This window comes from Microcebus murinus, chromosome 5, assembly GCF_040939455.1.
Source record: "Microcebus murinus isolate Inina chromosome 5, M.murinus_Inina_mat1.0, whole genome shotgun sequence".
Classification (NCBI taxonomy): domain Eukaryota; kingdom Metazoa; phylum Chordata; class Mammalia; order Primates; family Cheirogaleidae; genus Microcebus; species Microcebus murinus.
In genome coordinates this window covers 7,184,906-7,206,000 of record NC_134108.1, presented here as the reverse complement: position 1 = coordinate 7,206,000, position 21,095 = coordinate 7,184,906, and the positions used below count along the sequence as shown (strand labels likewise).

General features: G+C 48.3%; 1 protein-coding gene across 2 annotated transcripts in view; it reads left to right on the top strand.

The window, feature by feature from the left end:
* Positions 1-20,788, top strand: part of SLC22A1 (solute carrier family 22 member 1) — a 32,554-nt gene extending 11,766 nt beyond the window's left edge. Inside the window, exons 5-11 of one of the 2 annotated variants that reach the window (XM_012759621.3) lie at positions 316-430; positions 648-754; positions 4,225-4,439; positions 7,895-8,003; positions 16,496-16,608; positions 17,636-17,735; positions 20,253-20,788. In XM_012759621.3, coding sequence (XP_012615075.1) covers positions 316-430; positions 648-754; positions 4,225-4,439; positions 7,895-8,003; positions 16,496-16,608; positions 17,636-17,735; positions 20,253-20,319 — 826 coding nt within the window. In that variant the 3' untranslated portion in view covers positions 20,320-20,788. Of the gene's footprint in view, positions 1-315; positions 431-647; positions 755-4,224; positions 4,440-7,894; positions 8,004-16,495; positions 16,609-17,635; positions 17,736-20,252 lie in introns of those variants that run through there. The other variant, XM_076002815.1, reaches the window with a different exon arrangement.
* Positions 20,789-21,095: the final 307 nt, after the last annotated feature.

The following is a 21,095-nucleotide window of genomic DNA, read 5'->3' as shown; positions in this document are numbered from 1 at the left end:
TCCCGGGGACCAGGGCTGCCACTTCCAGGAGAGACGGCGCCTGCTCCGTAGAGAGAAGGCAGCGCAGGACACGGTGGCTCCCTGTTGGTTGGTACATCTTAGCTGGCGGCACTAAGAGTAGGAGGGACCCTCGGAGCTCCGCGCGGGCCACACGGCCAGCGCACAGCGATGACCTCGGATTCTCACCCCCGCTGCCTGGAGTCTCCGTCCCGTGGGAGGAGGGCAGGCTGCCCCGACCAGCGGCGTCACCCTCCTCGGGCTCCCGGTCAGACGGGTTCTGGCGAAAGCGCCACGCCGGCTGAACCGTGTCCGCAGGTGCGTGCCGGAGTCCCCCCGGTGGCTGCTGTCGCAGAAGAGAAACTCTCAGGCCGTGGAGATAATGAACCACATCGCCCAGAAGAACGGGAAGCTGCCTCCTGAGGACGTGAAGGTGACAGAGCCAGGAAGGGGTTTCGGGCGTCGCTGAGCCTGGGGTTGGCTTTGTCATGTAGAAGGTGCCCCTGGGGCTGGCCGGGGAGGCAGTTGGGCCACACCGTGGCCGGGGAGGGCGTGGGGCGTGGCAGCGGCGGCCGTGGCCCACCTGGGGCGCCCAGGGACGGTTCTGCTCGCCGCGGCTCGGGCGGGGCTGACGCGCTGACGCCCCCCAGATGCTCTCCCTGGAGGAGGACGCCACGGGGAAGCTGAGCCCTTGCTTCGCAGAGCTGTTCCGCACACCCAGCCTGAGGAAGCGCACCTTCATCCTCATGTACCTATGGTGAGGCCCGCCCGCCCGGCACAGATTGCAGACGGGCGAAACTCAGGTGGGAAAAGAGGAGGGTGAAAAGGTTTTTTTTTTTTTTTTTTTGAGACAGAGTCTCACTCTGTTGCCTGGGTTAGAGTGCTGTGGAGTCAGCCTGGCTCACAGCAACCTCAAACTCCTGGGCTCAAGCCATCCTCCTGCCTCAGCCTCCCGAGTAGCTGGAACTACAGGCATGCGCCACCATGCCCGGCTAATTTTTTGTATATATTTTTAGTTGGCCAATTAATTCCTTTCTATTTTTTTGTTTTTTGGAAGAGATGGGGTCTCGCTCTGGCTCAGGCTGGTTTTGAACTCCTGACCTTGAGCAATTGGCCCGCCTCGGCGTCCCAGAGTGCTAGGATTACAGGCGTGAGCCACCACGCACGGGCTGGAAAGGGAGTTTAATACAGTTGCTGAGTGGCCAAAGGGCCCTTATTGCCCCCACGAAGATTGGGTCATGGGAAAAGGTCTTCTTTTTAGTGGGGAGGAGGACAGGGCGGCAGGAAGGTGGGTGGAACGGGACAGAGGGGTTCCGAGGCTGCCTCCGCCTACGCCGTCTCATCTGGAAAGAGCCAAGTCGCGCCTCGCGGTCAGACGGGGGAGCAGGTCTCAGGGCTCAACCTTTCAGGGGGGAAGTTTCCTTCTCACATCTGAAGTCCTCACGGCCCCTACCAGAGAGTGTCACGCACTGATACTCAGAAAAGTCACACACGTGCCCCTGAGCACTCCCGGGGTCTGCGTCCCCCCCAGTTGCTATGACAGGAGGAGTCCCTACCCTGTGCCCTCAGGGGACATGGGGTCACCTCCCCGACAGAAGGGCTTTCTCCCCCACCTGCACCCAGGGCCTTCCCCTCCCCCCGGGGCCTGCCCTGCTTCCCGGGGACACCGGCTTGCACTTCCAACACAGAGTTGGGACGGGCATGGCTGGCACATAGCAGGCCCTCAATAAATATTTGCTGGAAGTTGAATGAATAACCACCGCTGCACATACCACCAAGCTCTTTGGTCACCAGGCTCCCTGCGCCCTGTCCTGACTCGCCCTCACCCCCTGCCCCCGTCCCTGTGTTTGACCCTGAGGTCCTGGCCCGTCCACACGCTGGGCCCGGGAGCCTTTGCAGACAGCGCCCCTGCCCAGCAGATCTCCGCAGATGCCCAGCGTCTGCTCAGCGGCACCTGCAGGGTAGAGGCGGGGGCTCCTGCGGAGGGAAATAAATGGTGGCTTGCTCTGCACACTGCTCAGGCTCCCCTCCAAGCCCGACGCACCCCAAGGTGGTGTCCCGCCGCCTCTGTGCTCTAAGCCCCAGCTCAGTCCTTCCACACATCCCTCAGCTCTGTCTGGGTGGCCGCGTGTGCTAGTCTCTCTGTGACTCAGTTTCCTCATCAGCAACAGGAGTAATGACGGGACCTATCTCCGAGGCATGCTGGGAGAATTAGTGAGCGAATCTGTGAAAACCACTTAAGAACAGGGGCCGGCATCCGCACCGGACACAGTAACACGTTGTTTTTGTTAAAGAGACACATGCAATGCAGGGGCTCTGCCCAGAGGTGGCAGCCCTGCACGCTCGTGCGCTGGTCTGTGGCCTGGAAAATCGATCTGGCACTCCTCTTCCTCAGGGTCTCTGTCAGCCCTGGCTGAATGGCCTGGCTGGGGACGGGGGCCTGGGGACTGGGGCTCGGGCAGGAGCCTTCCTTCCTGTTCTCCTGACCCCTCTGGCCAGAGAGGAATAATTTAGGACCAAAAACAAAAGCATCCCAGTGCTTCTCCGGGCAAAGTTTTACAAAACAAGAGGTCTGTAAATTAGAAACATCCGTTGTGATATCCACTTTGGAGCTGACAGGCAGCTTGCAGGCTGGGATAAGAGTAATTTGTTATCAAACAAAATCTCTTCTCACAATGTAAACACCAATGTGATCATGAAAGGCTTTGAATGTCCAAAGAAATATTGCCTCCCCAAAAGTGACACATGGACACCTAACTTATTTATTTATTTTTTTGAGACAGAGTCTTGCTCTGTTGCCTGGACTAGAGTGAGTGCCGTGGCGTCAGCCTAGCTCACAGCAACCTCAAACTCCTGGGCTCAAGCAATCCTCCTGCCTCAGCCTCCTGAGTAGCTGGGACTACAGGCATGCGCCACCATGCCCGGCTAATTTTTTGTATATATTTTTAGTTGTCCAGCTAATTTGTTACTATTTTTAGTAGGGACGGGGTCTTGCTTTTGCTCAGGCTGATCTCGAACTCCTGACCTCAAGTGATCCTCCTGCCTCGGCCTCCCAGAGTTCTGGGATTACAGGCATGAGCCACCGCGCCAGCAAACACTCTAAATTTTGACTCACGTGAGAGTGACTAGGCGAGGCCTCGGCGGTCTGTGTGCCGTGTTCTGTAGTGTTGCCGTGTTTCCCCCGGACGCGGGTGGGGGGCCAGGTGGGTGGGCGTGCCCACCTGAGACAGCGCGAGATGGGGGAGGGAGTGCGCTGTCTGCTCTGTGGTGCTCTGGGTCCTTGATCTTGGGAGGATGACGAGGATGACACCAACAAAAGCTCATCTTTATTGAGCACATACTACATGCCAGGAACTGCAGCCGGCACTTTTGTCCACTAACTCAGTGAGTCCCAAGATGCACCAGTGTGGTGGGTGCTATTATTAGCCCATTTACAGATGAGGCAACTGAGGCCCAGAGAGGTCAGGTAGTTTCCTCAAGGTCACGCAGCTCACCAAGCAGTCTGGCCCTGGAAGCTGCTCTCTTGCCCACTGCCTCCTCCCACCGACCTCCTGGAGGCCCGTGGCGGGGCTAGATGAGCGTGGGCAGCGTGTGGCGCACGGCCGGACGCGCCCAAGCATGCAGTGAACAGTAGCGATCGCCACCCGCAGTCTCGGGAGACGTGGGGGTGTATCCTAGAAGCCACTCTCACATCTGCCAGGAAGGAAGTTTCGCATAGAGGGCCCTTCTGGGACACCCTTCCCGATTCGTTCCCCCTCCTCACGGTGCTCCAGGACGGTCAAATCCAGTGACACGCACTTCTCTCTGGCAGGCAGGGGCTGTCTCCGTGGCTCCCCTTCCACGGAGCTGGCCTTTTTTTTTTTTGAGACAGAGTCTCACTTTGTTGCCCAGGCTAGAGTGAGTGCCGTGGCGTCAGCCTAGCTCACAGCAACCTCAGACTCCTGGGCTCAAGCGATCCTCCTGCCTCAGCCTCCCGAGTAGCTGGGACTACAGGCATGCGCCACCATGCCCGGCTAATTATTTTCTATATATGTTAGTTGGCCAATTAATTTCTTTCTAACTATAGTAGAGACGGGGTCTCGCTCTTGCTCAGGCTGGTTTCGAACTCCTGACCTCGAGCAATCCGCCCGCCTCCGCCTCCCAGAGTGCTAGCTAGGGTTACAGGCGTGAGCCACCGCGCCTGGCCGCGGAGCCGGCCTTTGACCAGAACGCCCCCCCCTCGCGCAGGTTCAGCGGCTCTGTGCTCTACCAGGGCCTCATCATGCACATGGGGGCCACCAGCGGGAACCTCCACCTGGACTTCTTTTACTCTGCTCTGGTCGAGTTCCCCGCGGCCTTTGTCATCTTCGTCACCACCGACCGCATCGGCCGCCGCTACCCCTTGGCCGTGTCAAATCTGGTGGCAGGGGCAGCTTGCCTCATCATGGTTTTTATCTCGCACGGTGAGTTGGCCATTTTCATCATTTCCCGAGAAATCGATTGTGGGAATAGTGTTGTTCACTTTCTGATGAGCCTCTGGAACAAGGACACTGGCAAAGTGTTGCCTTAGTCTACGATTTTTTTAAAAAAAACTTTAAATTGAGGTGTATGTAGCATGTATGTGATGAGTGGATTATAAGTGTATATCTCAATCAATTTTGACACGTGTGCACACCGACAGGGTGACCCTAGACACAGACACAGGACACCCCCAGCACCTCAGAAGGGTCTCTTTGCTCCTTCACGACCCATACCCCCCCCTGCCCAGCCCTCACCCCCATCACCACAATCCTGACCTCTTTCTCCACGCCTTAGTTTTGACTGTTCTTGGGCTTCAGGTGAGCAGAGCCACACCAAATGCACTTTTTTGGGCCTCCCTTCATTCACTCATCCTTGCACCTGTGAGATGCATCCACGCTTTCACACGAGAGGGTAGTTTGCACTTTTACAAAATGATCATGGAGCATCCCGTCGTGTGAATATTACACCGCGGAACCATCCCGCTATTGAGTGTCGCTGGTGTTGTCTCCAGCATGCGCCACTCGTTGGGGTTAAAGACGTCCTTGCGCTTGTCTTTCTGGAGGGCAGATGCCCTCGTCTCTGGGGGACAGGTCCGGAGCTCGTTTGCTGGGTCCAGGGAGGCACGTGTGTCGCTGCAGTGGGCCCTGCCAAGCGCCTTCCAAGGCGGCCAGAGTGAGCATTTCCCGTCCCCAGTAACGCGTGAGTGGTCCGGTCGTCCTGCACCTTCACCAACACCTGCTATTGCTAGTGTCTTTCTTTCTTTCTTTCTTTCTTTCTTTCTTTCTTTCTTTCTTTCTTTCTTTCTTTCTTTCTTTCTTTCTTTCTTTCTTTCTTTCTTTCTTTCTTTCTTTCTTTCTTTCTTTCTTTCTTCTTTCTTTCTTCTTTTTTAGACAGAGTCTCGCTCTGTTGCCCAGGCTAGAGTGAGTGCCGTGGCGTCAGCCTAGCTCACAGCAACCTCAAACTCCTGGGCTCAAGCAATCCTGCTGCCTCAGCCTCCTGAGTAGCTGGGACTACAGGCATGCGCCACCATGCCCGGCTAATTTTTTCTATATATATTAGTTGGCCAATTAATTTCTTTCTATTTTAGTAGAGACTGGGTCTCGCTCTCGCTCAGGCTGGTTTCAAACTCCTGACCTTGAGCAATGCTCCCGCCTCAGCCTCCCAGAGTGCTAGGATTACAGGCATGAGCCACCAGGCCCAGCTGCTAGTCTTTTTAACACTGGCCATTTGGTGGATGTGTCCTTCCCTCTGTAGCGCTTACGATCCAAGATAAACCAAGCCACGGATCAACTTTAGCCAGCGTTAATTTGGGTGGGTAAATTGCCTTTCACGTTCGTTGCTTCTGGAAATGTTAAATGCATACGGAGGCAGATTTACTGCTGTCTCAGTTCTTCCTGCTGGCGCACTTTGGTTCGGTGGGTCACGTGGCGGGCTCTCGTGCAGGGCACCCCGAAAATGTCCCACGGAATATGTACTCTCAAGACCCAGGCTGTGCAGATCAGACTGGACGTAGAGAAAGGTGGGGGAGAGAGCTCAGTTTTCTTCTCCTTCCTTTTACGGGGAAAGAGCAGAGACCGCAGGACAAGAGGCGGAGTGGATCTGAAACACATGCTCCCCATTTCCTCCCCGTCTCCCTGTGTCTGGAGTCCTGGGTTAGGCGTGAAGAAGGGGCAGACTTCTAAAGAGCAACAGCAGTGAGTACCGGGCAAGAGAGTGACCGAGGGCTGAATCTGTCCCATCCTCACCTGGCAGAGCTCAGGCGTCGCCCCCTCCCCGGGACGGTCCTCCTGGTGCCTGGGCTCTCCACCTGCCCCCGCCGTCGTCCTATCAGAATGCCCGAGAGTCATTCACTCCCTCCAGGAAACCCCCTGAGGTCTTCTGTGTGGCCGGCAGGCCTGCAGGTCCTAGGATCTCTGCGGTGAGCAAGGCGGAGAAAGTCCCTGCCCCGTGACCTGACCTGGGAGGACAGAGAGACGGCTCGGGAGTGATGGGTGTTAATTCTTTCTCCAGTGGGCAGGGAGGCCTTGGGAGACCTAAGTGAAGTGGGAATGAGCCACGTAAAAATCTGGGCAGAGTGTTCCGGCTGGTGCAAGGACCTTGGGGTGGGGAGAGTGTGGCACTGGGGGAGCAGCTCGGGATTGCCGGGATTGGAACGGGGTGAGCCCGGCGGGCAGAGGGAGGCGTGGAGTCCTCCGGAGAGAGGCAGGCATGGGCTTCGTCCCCAGAGTCTGCTTTGAGCAGGGGCTGACTTGACCTGACTCCGGTTTTAAGTGAGTCCCTCTGGCCGGCGTGACGAGTGGCCCCCGCGGTGCGGAGCGGAGACAGGGCACCCATCTGCGGTCGGGGCTGCGGTTCCTCCCCAGCAGTGCTCCCTCCAGACGAAAGACCTGTGCACAAAGAGCTCCCCAAGAACACCTGAAAGGCCCTTTGTCTTTTAGCTGCTAAAGGGGTGTGGTCCTTCACTGAGGGCTCAGGGTGGGCTCTCCGCCAGGCCGAGGGCCGCAGGAGGCCAGGGGGGCCGGGTTGCACCCCTGGGTGAGCAAGTTCCACTGTCTCTTGGAACCTCACGCCAGCCGAGTGACACGAATCAAGATTCCGGTATGCAGCCAGTGTCCGGGGACAGGGGTCGAGATGACAACGTTCATGAGGCCTTTTTGGTGAGCTGGCATGTCACAAGGCCACTTGCATTATAGTGTTGGGGTAGCCAGGTAAAGCAGGTGACAGTGGTACCGAGGATCTCAGGCTCCTTCTGGTTAAGCCCAATTCTTCGGTCAGCCCCCAGGAGAGGGCTCCTCCTGGGCCTTCCTTCGGGTGATCGAGAAGCCCACCGCGGCCTGCCAGGGTGAGACCAAGCTCGCTGCCCTAATTCTCAGTCTCCGAGGCCATTATGAAAGACGGTTCAGTTAAAAATGTGTTGAAATGAACGTTAGATTGAGAATAAGAAATTCATTCCATTAGTTTGGGAACTAGTGCCTGAAGGAACCACATTTATCGAGTGCCTGTGTGCTCCAGGCTCTGTGCTGGCAGTGGACACCACTACATGATAATCGAAAAGCCAACTTTATAATTCGGGGGCGACAGTGGACATTTGACAGACATTCCTTCTGAGTCTCATGGCAACCTACAAGCTGGATATAATTATTCCCATTTTGGAGCTCAGAAACCAAGCTGAGACTCAGAAAGCTCGTTCTTTCCTCTGCACAATGGAGTCTCCTCAAATGTGTCCAGAAATCTCTCGGGACTCAGTTTACTGACCGCAAAATGAAAAGGTTAGATAGAGCAACCTTTCCAGCCCCGGCAGCGCTAGCTGTCCAAGCACAGCCCGCCAGGGCTTCTTGAAGCAGCCCAGGGAGCAGAGCCCCCACCCACTGACACCCCCTCTTCGTGTCCCTTCCAGACCTGCACTGGGTGAAGATCACAGTGGCTTGTGTTGGCCGAATGGGAATCACCATCGCGGCCCAGACGCTCTGCCTGGTGAATGCCGAGCTGTACCCCACCTTCATCAGGTGAGTGCCCAAAGGGCTGGTCAGGTGAGCCAGGCTCGGTGAGGACCGACGGTTTCAGAACATTTCCCCAAGACGCTCCAAGGCTTGGCCGATCAGTTTGGATGTCAAGTGGCATTGTTAGGAACGCATGGTCAGAGAGATGGGGTCGGACCTCAGAGAGGGGTCAAGCCCTAATTATAGCAGGAATGTGAAGTGACAGAGGGGGCAAGCTGCGCTCTGTGGAGCCGGTAAGTGCAAGAGAGGAGGCAGCTGGCACGGAGAAGGGAGCGCTGGACAGGGAGGCGGGAGACCTGAGTCCTGAGCGCTAACTAGTTGTGTAAACTCCCGCAAGTTTAAGAACTTGGGCCCCGAGTCCTTAAACAGCTGACATGTGCAGCGATGCACAGAGCGTTTCCAGACCGGTGATTCGGCTTGGCCCTTACATTGGTCCCTGAGCATGATTATCCCATTTCGTGTATGAGGGAGCGGAGGTTTGGAAAGGGAGAGAGGCATTGCCAGGGTTGCCAGCTAGAAAGCGGCAGGGCTGGGGCACAGCCACACCTTTCTGACCGAAGCCTGTGCTTTTTTCCATTGTGGCACGTCACTGTTCTGTAAACTGAGGAAACTGTGAAAAAAACTGTGGCAAGGTATTCATAATATCTAGCACCGTAACCACTTTTAAGTGTCCAGTTCAGCAGTGGTGAGTCCACTCACGCCGCCGCGCAGCCAGTCTCCGGAAGTCTCCTCCTCTCGCAGCACTGAGACTCGTACCGTGAAACAACCCCCAGGCGCCCCACCCGCCAGCCCTGGCAGCCACCTTCTCCTTTCTGTGTCTGTGACTTTGGTTACTCTGAGCACCTCATACCGGCAGAATCACATAGTATTCGTCTTTGTGTGACCGGCTTATTTCACTTAGCATAACTTCCTTAAGGTTCATGCATGTCGTAGCATGTGTCAGAATTTAATTTAATTTATTTATTTATTTTGAGACAGAGTCTCACTCTGTTGCCCGGGCTAGAGTGCCGTGGTGTCAGCCTGGCTCCCAGCAACCTCCAACTCCTGGGCTCAAGGGATCCTGCTGCCTCAGCCTCCCGAGTAGCTGGGACTACAGGCACGCGCCACCATGCCCGGCTAATTTCTTGTATATATATATATTTTAGTTGGCCAATTAATTTCTTTCTAGTTTAGTAGAGACGGGGTCTCGCTCTTGCTCAGGCTGGTTTCGAGCTCCTGACCTTGAGCGATCTGCTCGCCTCGGCCTCCCAGAGTGCTAGGATTGCAGGCGTGAGCCACCACGCCCGGCCAGAATTTTATTCTTTTTTAAGACTGAATGATACACACACACACACACACACACACACACACACACCACATTTTGTTTAACCATTCATCTTTCAATGATAGTTGCGTTGCTTTCACCTTTGGCTGTCGTGAAGAGTATTGCTATGAACACAGGCATACAAATATCTCTTCAAGACTCTGTTTTCAATTCTCTGGGGTACGTGCCAGAAGGGAAACGATGAGATCATAATGCAATTCTATGTCTAGCATTGTGCGAAACTGCTGTAGTGTTTTCCACTGAGGCTGCCCTACCGCGCACCTCACATCTCCACCACCAGTCCACGAGGGTCTCAATCGCCCACGTCCTCCCCGGCACTCCTCACTTCTGTTTGGCGGACGCCATCCTGGCAGGTGTGCAGGGTGGCTCGCCGTGCTTTGGTCCGCCTGGTGGTGAGGGACGTTGGGCAGCTTTTCACATGCTCCTGGGCCGTTGTCTATCTTTTTGGAGAATGTCTACTCAAGTCCTTGTCTCATATTTGAATCGGTTTTTGGTTGGTTGTTTGTTTGTTGTTGTTGAATTGTAGGATTGCTTTATATGGTCTGGATATTAGCCCCTTATCAGAAGTGTGATGTGCAAACGTTTTCTTCCGTTCCATGGGTTGCCTTTTCATTTTGTTGATCGTATCCCTCTATGCGCAGAAGCTCTGATTTCGATGAAGTCCGGTTTATCTGTTTGCTTGTGTTGCTTTCCTTTTGGTGCCGAAGAACTTACTTTTTTTAAAATTCAGGTTTATTGAGGCATAATTTACACAGAATAAAATTCACTATTTCTAAAATGCAGTTTTATGAGTTATGACAACATATAGTTAGCCACCACAACAATCAAAATAGAGATTCTTTCCATCACCCCCAACAGTTTTTTCATGTCTCTTTGCAGTCAAGCCCATTTTCTCCCCACCTACAGCCTCTGGAAAACACTAATCTGATTTCTGTCCCTATAGTTTTATCTTTTCCAGAATGGCTTGTAAATGGAATAATATGGCAGGTAGCCTTTTGTGTTTGCCTTCTTTCGCTTAGCGTAACGGGATTCATCCACCTTGCTGCGTATATCACCGTTTTGTTCCTTGTTATTGCTCGGTTGTACATTCCAGTGTGGGAATGTACCTCAGTTCATTTATCCCAGGGTGGGGAACCTGCGGCCTTAAGGCCATATGTGGCCTTCTAGGTCCTTAAGTGTGGCCTTTTGACTGAATCCAAATTTTGCAGAACAAATCCTTTTATTTTTACTAATACATTTTTGCTCATCTTTTATATTTTTATTTTATTTTTTAAATGAAGGTATTTTAAAATACCAAAAAATAAAATAAGTTTCGACAAAACAATCCTTCCAGTTAGTAAGCCATAAGGGCTAAATTGACAGCTCTATGCTCATGATTTAGTTCTAACTTCCCCCGCCTGACCCTCGCCACTACAGGATGAGGCTGGTTGGCGAGAGTTTATGGGGGTCAAGTGCACCAGTCTGTTATCAGCTTTTGACAATGGTGCATTGTGTTTCTGCTGGAAGTGGAATTTGCAAATAGTTGCACAGGTCGACAGTATTTTTTAATTCTGTCTGCTTAATAGCCCATCATGTCAAAGAAGACCAAGAGAACTGTGAGGGAAGAAAATAGATTTTTAAATGAGGATTGCAATATTATTGAGTTTCTGCTAAAGATAAGATGATTTGCTTGCTTCCTGATACTACAATATTAACATAAACAAATTCAGTGTTCATCAGCATTATGACACTCATAAGGACCACAAATATTTTAAATTAGAGGGAGAGGTGCCAAAGGTTGTATTGCGGAAATTAAAAGATGAAAAGCAAAAGCAAAGACAATTCTTTCAAGCAGCAGTAAGACCTGGAAATAATGCCACCGAAGCAACTTATAAAGTAGCTTATATACTTCAGGGGAGGGGGGGAAGGAAGCCATTCAGTGATGTAGAAATTGTGAAAGAGTGCATTGTCAAAGTCGTAGGATGCTTAGACCCCCGAGAAGGTTTAAAAGTACAAACAACTGCCTCTTTAAAGGAGAACCGTAACTGATTGGCAGCATGAATTAGCCTTCAACTTACCAGAACAACTTCATGCAATACTTCAAAAGGCAAATATATATTATTTAATCTCTTTGGATGAATCAACTGATACTACTGACTCGGCACAGGTTTTATACCTCATTCGGGTCATAACAAAAGATTTTCTTTGCTATGATGAGTTACTCACTTTGGGCACTCTTGTGAACAGAACACAGAGAATAGATATCTTCAATGATTTTCAAGATAAATGTTGTGAAGTTGGATGGAATTTGGTAAATTTAGTGAGTGTATGTACAGTGTACCATCCATGATAGGAAAACATGAAAGGTTTATTGCACAATAAAAAAAAAGTATTAACAGATCCAGATACTCTCATTTCTTTTCATTATATCTTGCATCAGCAAAATCTTTGTGCTAAAGCTACTATTTTATGTGACATTTTGCAACAAGTTATATATATTGTTACTTATATTCATGCAAATGCAATATGGCACCCTCAGTTTTGTAACATGCTAAAGTTAAATGATGAGATATTCAGTGTGGATTTGCTGTATCATTCCAAAGTGTGTTAGCTATTGCAGGAGAGGTGTTAGCCAAAATTTTATCTCTGTGAGAACAGATACAATTTTGATCCAAAATTTTATGAAGGATAGAATCAGCAATGTGAATTACTGAAAGAAGATTTCTATAGGAATGTAGCATTTCTGTGTGATAGCATCTCAAATCAAAATGACTTGAATATTTCTTTGCAAGGTAAAACTAAGTCTATATATGATATGTGGCAAAAAATCCAGGCATTTCGAAAAATAGCTACCTTTTTTCAAAACACTTATTCTTCAAAAGGAAATTTTGGATGAACATTTTCCCCAGCTAGCAAAGGTCATTGATGAGCAGGATGATATATAAAAATCATTTGAAGAATAAACAGCTGTTATAGACCTATTAATTGGAGAATACAAGGAAAGGTTCACTGGCTTTGAGAATCATGGCACTGCACTATAGTTAGCATTTCAGCCTCACCTGGTTGAAGTCACCAAGGCACCTAAAGAACTACAGATGGAATTGATTGAGCTCTCAGTAGATGACATTTTATTTTATTTTTTCTCTTAATATGAAGTCCTCATAAGTAGATGCCATTTTAAACTCATTGTTTGATGCTAAGAAAGATCCAATTGAAATATGGAAAAATGCAGTAGAATACCCATGCCTTCAGCAACATGCCCGAAAAATGCTTTCTTGCTTTTCAACCACTTATTTCTATGAATCTACATTCTCCTACCCAACCCAAATCAAGACACCCTTAAAGTCACAGATGACTGATACCCATGTAGAAGATCAACTGAAACTGCAGACCTCCATGCTGCCACCAAATAATCACATGCTTTCCAACAAAAAGCAGATACAACAAAGTCATTAAAAAGGTTAGTTAACTTTAAAATTAACAACTAGTTTTCACTTTTTGAAATTATTGAGTACATAGTTATATTTTTACAAAATAATGTATGTTTCTCATTATATCTAATTGAAGTTTCTTGAATGTGGCTTTATTTGATTACAGCTAAATTAATACAGGCTTCCAGCATGAAAAGTTTCCCCACCCCTGGTTTATCCATTTACCACTTAAGGTATGTTTGGGCTGCTTCCAGTTTGGAAGCTATTATAAACGTTCGGGTATGAATCTTTGAGTGGACACGTTTTCATTTCTGTTGGGTAAAAACTTAGGAGTAGGATTGCTGCGTTACATGGTTTAGTGCGTTTTTAACTCTATGGGAAAAGTCGAACAGTTTTCCAAAGTGGCCGTGCCATTCTGTCTTCTCTCCGGCCATGCTAGAGAGATCCAGTTGCTCCACATCCTCACTGGTGTTTGGGATTGTTGGCTTTTTAAAAGTTGTTCTGGGAGGTAGTGGTATTATTGTGACTTTATTTTTTCATAGTTACTAATATTGTTCAGTGTCTTTGCATGCACTTATTGCCTTCTGTCTTAGAAGACTTAGTTTTAATGAAGGTTATTTTAATTATAAAAGTAACCACTTTATTTAAATTTTAAAAATTGCCTTTATCTTAAACGGACCTTTGTTAGAATTTTGCATATTACCTTAAACTCCTTTTTTCCTCTGTACAAATCATTTCTTTGTCATCATACTCCTGGTTTCTAAGAACTAGCCCAGCTGCCCAGACTCACCTTACACACCTGCATGGCTCTGAGCCCTTCAGTAAGCCAGAGACGCGAGTGTGACCCCGATTCTCTCTTTCCTGTCTATTCCTTCTTAGCCTCTCATTTGTAAAAAGTTGCTTGGACTGAGTGCAAGGAGGCAAAAGCAAATTCAAGAAAAAAAGCTTTCTATATTTGGCAGTTGTGAGCACAGAGTCTAAAATAGCCGGGCCAAACAATTCCATTGTCATGGCCACTGGACCCAAGAGACTGACTCAAAATGTCAAAGGTTCTGAATGCCTGGTTCTCTGTGGAGAAAGGCCAAACTCTCATTCCTATATAAAAGCAATTGTCAATCATTTAAAAATACTCAAAGATGATGTTTCCTATGAACCTCTCCCAAAAAAGCTATTAGAGAAAAAAAAATTCAATGAACACAGTGATGAATGGAGTTATGTATCAAAGTTATTGGTGATGATCATTGAATTTGAGACTAAAAGGAATGCCATATTAGTTACAAAACAGAATATAAATGTCACAAATCTGACAATAAAGAAATATAACTAACCAAGATTGAAAAGAGAAGAGAGAGGGAATGTTGGAGATGGTGTAATACACTGATTTCCTTAAAAAAGTGTATCATTGGAAACTATGTTAAGTAATTTGGGTATATTTTAAGATATTAATATAAAGGCAAATGCTAAAACTAATGATATAATCAACTACAATCAGGGAATGAAGGAAATGGTTTGAGGAGGAAATAGAAGTATACTAATTTTATAATTTTTCATCACAGGAAATTAATACTGTCTAACAGAATAGAATATTAATTGTATTATATAAAGTTATAAAGGTAGTCCTTCAAATAAAAATATAACTCTTCCAAATTATCAGGAAAAAATACACATAACCAACACATTAAAAAAGAAAAGACACCAGAAGGAATAAAAAGCAAAACAATATTACACATCCACTAGACTGAAAAAAAAAAAAAAAAAAGCAAAACAAAAAAGCTAATGATAGAATTAAGGCCAAACATTTCTGACATTTCTCAGCTCTTCTACTGGAAAAAAAGAAAACAAGACTCCCTGATTTGATTACAAAGCAAAACCTAACAATATGCTGCATACCTGAAATACAACTTTTCCTCAGAAACATTAAAAAGAAAAGAAGGCACAAAAGCATATTAGGAAAATGCAAACAAAAATATGACAAATATCAAAATCTTATCAAAATTGAATTTATGGAAAAACATGTAATGACAAGGAAGGTCCTAAATAATGATAAAGAAGAAATCTACAATGTTTTTGAAGGGGAATTTTACAAATCATTTAATACATAGAGAATTCCGATGAGGCGGAGATTGTCAGATTGGACAAAAAAGTGAGACCCAACTGCTACATGTCACCTATGCGAAACTCGCTTTAAATATAAGGGGAAAGATAGTTTAAAAGTAAAAGAATGAAAAAGGATATTGCATACTAACATGAATCAAAACAAAGTCAGAGAGGCTATACTCATATCAAATAGTAGATTTCAGAGCAAAGAATATTCCTAGGGATAAGGAGGGTGGTTTCAAGTAGATGGTTTCTCTACATATTTCCCTTCTAGCTTTCTGTGTCCTCCATTCCTTAATACCCCCTGTTAACCCTTCCTTAACTCTTCATGCATATCCGGTTCCCTAGTGGAAGTTCTTTCCCTTTCAGCTTTTTAATTTTTTTTTTTTTTTTTTTTGAGACAGAGACTCACTCAGTTGCCTGGGCTAGAGCGTCGTGGCATCAGCCTACCTCACAACAACCTCAAACTCCTGGGCTCAAGTGATCCTCCTGCCTCAGCCTCCCAAATAGCTGCAACAACAGACATGCACCACCATGCCTGGCTAATTTTTTTTTCTCTATATATATATTTTTAGTTTCCCAATTAATTTCTTTCTATTTTTAGTGGAGACTGGGGTCTCACTCTTGCTCAGGCTGGTTTTGAACTCCTGACCTTGAGTGATCCTCCCGCCTCAGCCTCCCAGAGCCTTCCAGCTCTTAACACCTGCTCTGAGCATCCCTAGCCACTCATCAGGTGGAAAAAGTGACTGAGCACAGTTTAAATCTCATTCTCCCAGGAACATTCTTCCCTCAACAGAGACCAAAACTTTCAGCCACAGGAAAGAAACTTTAAGTTAGACTCGACAATCAGCCCTATCTTCCTCAACAACTCCCAGTTCAGCACCAGATTGTCCTCATCAGCACTGTAGATGCCCCTACCCCATGGTGCCAGTGCTAGAAGCTAGAATTCATTTTCCTCTTGGGAGCCTATACTTAAGGCTGGTCACCTTGTGCAACACATCTTTCCTCTGTGTTAGATGCACACGAACCACATTCCTTGACACAGCTTAACCGAGAGCTCCAATGACAGATCCTTCATTGTAATTAGTCCCCTTCCTTTCCTTTCTTCCTACGAGTCTCCTCTGAGGGTGCCTTGATGGCCATCGAGTTGATGGCTTGGTCAGTCGCTGGGCAGATTAGTCAAGACTTCCCTCCTGGCTCGGCCCCACTCCCAGAGTCCTAGGGTCGGGAGGAGCCCAGATCCTCCTAGAGCCAGTACCCCCTAGACACTGTGCTTTCCTCACAGGTGAGGACAGATCATGGCCCTGGGACAGCACCGAGGTAAAGGTGAGATGAAGAGCAGGTAGCACGTGCTGTTGTTATCTCCCTCCCTGGGCTTGTAGCAATTCTTCAGGAATTACATTCCTGAGAGCTCAATATTTGGACGTGTAATTAACAAGAGGCAGGCTCTCTTCAGTCGCATGGGCAGCTCGTGCCAGCGTTCACTCTAGCCAGTCACGTCCTCTCAGGACCACGTCGGCCTGTCCCCACGGCTCCTCTGGGGTGCTGAGCCCTGGTCATCTGCAGCGAGCCACAAGTGTGGGCATCCTGTCTGCTCTAGGACCAGGTGACACTTGGAAAAGTGAATCACAGACACGTAAGCATTTTTGTCCTCTGTATTTTATCAGGAACCTTGGAATGATGGTGTGCTCCTCCCTGTGTGATGTGGGTGGGATCATCACTCCCTTCATGGTCTTCAGGCTGATCGAGGTGTGGCAGGACTTGCCCCTCGCCCTGTTTGGTAAGGCTTTGTGGAGCATTATTATTCCTCCTTCCAGCCTGGCAGCGGGCTCCCTGACGGGTACAGCATAAGAACTCAGTAGCTATGTGCTGAGTGAAGGGAATGGTGCCCCTCAGCTGGTTTACAGAAGGCAAGGATGGTGTGTGCTCTTCAGTCATCTCCTGGCTCGTTCCGCCATCTTGCTTCATGGGAAAGATAAGATGCCACTCCTAGGAGGTGGGACAGAGATTTACACCCTATGACTCCAACAATTCATCCTACAGGATAGAATATGAGAGATATTTTGCCTTAGTCGCCTGCTTTCTTATGAATTTGATCAGCAACTCCTATGCATTTAACATATAATTGCTGGAGTCTTGAAGGTACTAAATTTTCACCCCTCTTCTGCATCCAGATCTTAACAATCGGGAACAGACACGATGAGACAAGTGGGAATCAAAGTTCTGTATCAGCTTGGTTATTGATGGAGTTGGATTAGAGCAGGAAGAGGGCACTCTTGCCTCCTCTGCCCAGAGCTGGGCCAGGGCACCTCCAGGACCCTGCTTACCCACTAGGTGGAAGGCAAAAATGACTGGTCATGTGCAGAGACCTGCTACGCCTGGGCACAGGTGAATGCAAGCGGGGGCAGGAAGAGAGAGGGGGAGAAAGAAAGAAGGGCAGGAGGAGGGAGAGAAGGAAGTGGAAGGAGAGTCATAATGCCCATGTGTATGTACTGACTGGCCTGTATCTAATCGTATATGTGTATATAACCTAAATCAGCAAAACCCCTGATACTCAAGCATCAGTTACTATGGAACTTTATACTTCTATAGCAGTAACATGAAGGCAGTCTTCCCTTTTCTTACTCTGGCATTTCCCCAGTTATCCTATTGTTTTAGTTTTCTTTCCTAAATGTTACTGACAACCTTTTTTTAAAAAAAGTAGTGTCTGTCCCACCCGTGTTGTCTGGCAGTCATCGTTTCTGTAGACGGCGTTGGCGTACTGGCCGTGTTCTAATGGCTCCGTTTGCACCCCGTTTCCTCTGAAGGGGGGCTGGGCCTGGCTGCCGGGGGAATGACGCTGCTGCTTCCGGAGACCAAGGGGGTCGCTCTGCCAGAGACCATCGAGGATGCTGAGAACATGCAGAGGTGAAGCGCCCCGGCGCTCGGGCCCTGGGGTAGGGGTGGGGGTCCGTGTCAGACATGCCCCCTGAAAGCGTCCAGATATCACCCACGTCCTCCATTTCATCCATCCAGGGGTTTAGAAGAGCCTTATTTGTGTGTTTCTTTTTCCCACTCCCAGAACTTCTATAAGGGAAACAAAACAAAACAGCCAATGACCTCACGTAAGGAAAAAACGGAGAGCGTGAATATGCATTTTTAGCTGACAGTTATCAGTTCCAAACGGCGCGGCAGAGGATGATGTTGACTGCCTGGCCAGCGAGGTCCCCAGAGCACCCCACGATTAATACCTCTGAGTTGGGAGCATTTTAAAATCCATCTTCTGTCCTCTTAGCAATTGCTGGCTCAGATTCTTTAGTGATTTTCTCACAAAATTCTTGTGACACAGAGTTTTGGATAAACTGGAGTTTTAGATTCTACTTTTCAAGGAATTAAAAAGAAAAGGAAGGAGAAGTGCTTGATGAGGTGACATTTCTTAGGTCCTTTCCCAAACTCAATTCTACGGATTCCACAGCAAGGACATGTGTGTCCTGGGGAACAGACAGAGAGGAGTCTGCGGCGTGGTGAAGGCCTGAGCCCCAAAACTGGTTGTGGTCACGCCACGCTAGGAATGCCACCCAACCCTGCAGAGCCTTACTTCCCAAGCCTGCACAGTGGCCACAATAATACTTAATGTGGCTGGGCGCGGTGGCTCACGCCTGTCATCCTAACACTCTGGGAGGCCGAGGCGGGAGGATCACTCGAGGTCAGGAGTTTGAAACCAGCCTGAGCAAGAGTGAGACCCCGTCTCTATTATAAATAGAAAGAAATTAATTGGCCAACTAAAATATGTAGAAAAAATTAGCCGGGCATGGTGGCACATGCCTGTAGTCCCAGCTACTCGGGAGGCTGAGGCAGTAGGATCGCTTGAGCCCAGGAGTTTGAGGTTGCTGTGAGCCAGGCTGACGCCACGGCACTCACTCTAGCCTGGGCAACAAAGTGAGACTCTGTCTCAAAAAAAAAAAAAAAAACCCACAAAAAACAAAAAAACAAATAATACTTAATGTAGAGAGTTGTTGGGGAAATTCAATGAGATTAAGTAGGTGACAGTGACTAATTCATTGCCTGGCACATAGTAGGTGTTTAAGAAATCTCATATTTTCTCCGCTCTTCTTGCAAATTGTGCAATTTCCTCAGTGATCCTCAAAACTTAGTGTGCAGAAGAATCACAAAGGGCACTTGCTGAAATGCAGATCTCTAGGTCTTCTTGGCTTTGGCTTTGACTGAGGAAGTGCAAGGTGGGGCCAGGAATCTGTTTTAATAACTCTGCCAACAATGCCCATGGCAGATAGGGGCTCCGTAAAACACACTCAGAGATATTCGGGATGTCTTGGTACTGGTAAGGGCCAAATACTCTATTTTAATGAAAAACACATTTTCTAGTTGCTAAGGGGAGTTCCTTCCTTTTGGTCCCCAGTGGCAGAAATACAGAGCTAATGTTGTATTACCCGATTTAAATATGTTTCATGATACTTTGCTAGCATGCACTTGGTCATCCCGGAGATGTCCTGTTTAATCATGTCACTCTGTCGTCACAACTCTTCCTGTCCTGCCAGGGAGGCGGGGTGCTCGGCTCCGAGCCCCACCCTCCCCTTCACCCTCTGTTCTCCACAATCCTCTTTGTACTTCACAATAATTCTCTTATTTCCCCGTCTGTCTTCTCCAGACAAGGAGACAGACAAGAAGACAGTCTGCCAGCGGAGAGACTGTTCAGTTACTCCTTCCCTACTTTCAGCAGAAAACACCAGGGAATGGGAGTGATGGTAACACTTGCTCAGCTTTATGGAGTGTTGAGCGCGTGCGGTTATTCTCGCCTGATCCTCCCAAACCCTGTGTGCCGGCTGCTGTGGTTGTCGTGCCCATTCTGCAGGTGGAGGAAGTAATGACAGGTGCCCCAAATCACCAGATCCCGAGCGGAATGCTGACCCTACGGTGGCCGAGTCAGGCCGCAGAGCCATCGATGCTGTGCTCCGGGGGGTTGTAGCCTCTTCCCGTAAAGGGCCGGACGGTAAATATCCCAGGCTGCGGGGCCACAGGGCCTGTGCTGCCACCGCTCAGCCCTGCCTCTCCCTCAGAAAAGTGGCACAGACAACACATAAAGGAGTGGCTGCATCTGGAGTCCAGTAAAATTTTATTTATGAACATGGAAGTTTGAATTTCATCTAATTTTTTTTAAGGTCATGGAATATTTTCATTTTAATTTTTTCCAACTACTTTAGAATATAGAAAACCATTCTCAGCTCATGAGCTGTGCGAAAATGGGCTGTGAGCCGGATCTGGCCCCTGGGCTGTAGCCGCTTTTCTTCTTTAGAGCTTGCCGACCTTGCTTTTTTTGTTTTTTGTTTTGAGACTTGTTCCTGCATAAAACTTTGCAATGGTTTATCAACACGACTGATTGCTTATTTATTTCTCTTAAGTTTGATTTTTGTTTTTGGCTGCTTACAGGAAAGCAAAGTCCAAAGAAAAGACGATTTACTTTGAGGTCCAAACCTCAGAAGGCCCAGGCAGCTGAGACATTTTGCTGGGGACGGAGTGTCGCAGGGACAGAGATGGAGTCACCCTCTGCAGAAATCCTTCGAAGCCCTCACTTCTCTGTGCTCATCCTTATACCTGCCTGCCCCACGCCAGAACCCGTCCAAAAGAACTGTTTGCATGGGCTTTGTCTCACTTTGGTTTCTTGCTTTCAAGTCCCCCAAAGCCCTGGCGATCTTTCATCTATTCACCCATGCTAGTGAGAGCGGTTGGTACTCTTGGGACCAGGTACTAAATTATCTAAAGTATTTTGAAGATCACTACTGCTTTTCTAGAATAAGTATTATTTTATTGACTCTCCGAAACAAAATGCCTCTGCCTTTGAAGGTATCTGTGTTGGCAAAAACATATCAACATGCAGATGGCTTGTTGGCCCTCTGTACCCATGGGTTCCAACCAACCACAGATGGAAAATGTTCAGAATAAAAAGACAGTTGCATCTGTACTGAGCACGGGCAGACTTTTATCTTTGTCATTATTTCCTAAACAATATAGCATAACAACTATTTATAGAGTGTTTACATGTATCAGTATCATAAGTAATCTAGTGACTATTTAAAGTATAGGGATGTGAGTAGCTAATGGGCAAGTACCACACCATTTTATATGAGGGACTTGAGCGTCTGTGGATTTCAGTGTTTGAGGGGGGTCCTGGGACCAAGCCCCCGTGGATAACGAGGGATGACTGTACTTGGTTTTCAATACGGTGGCTTTGCCAGCAAACCGTGTCCTGGTCACATTTACATACACACGGTG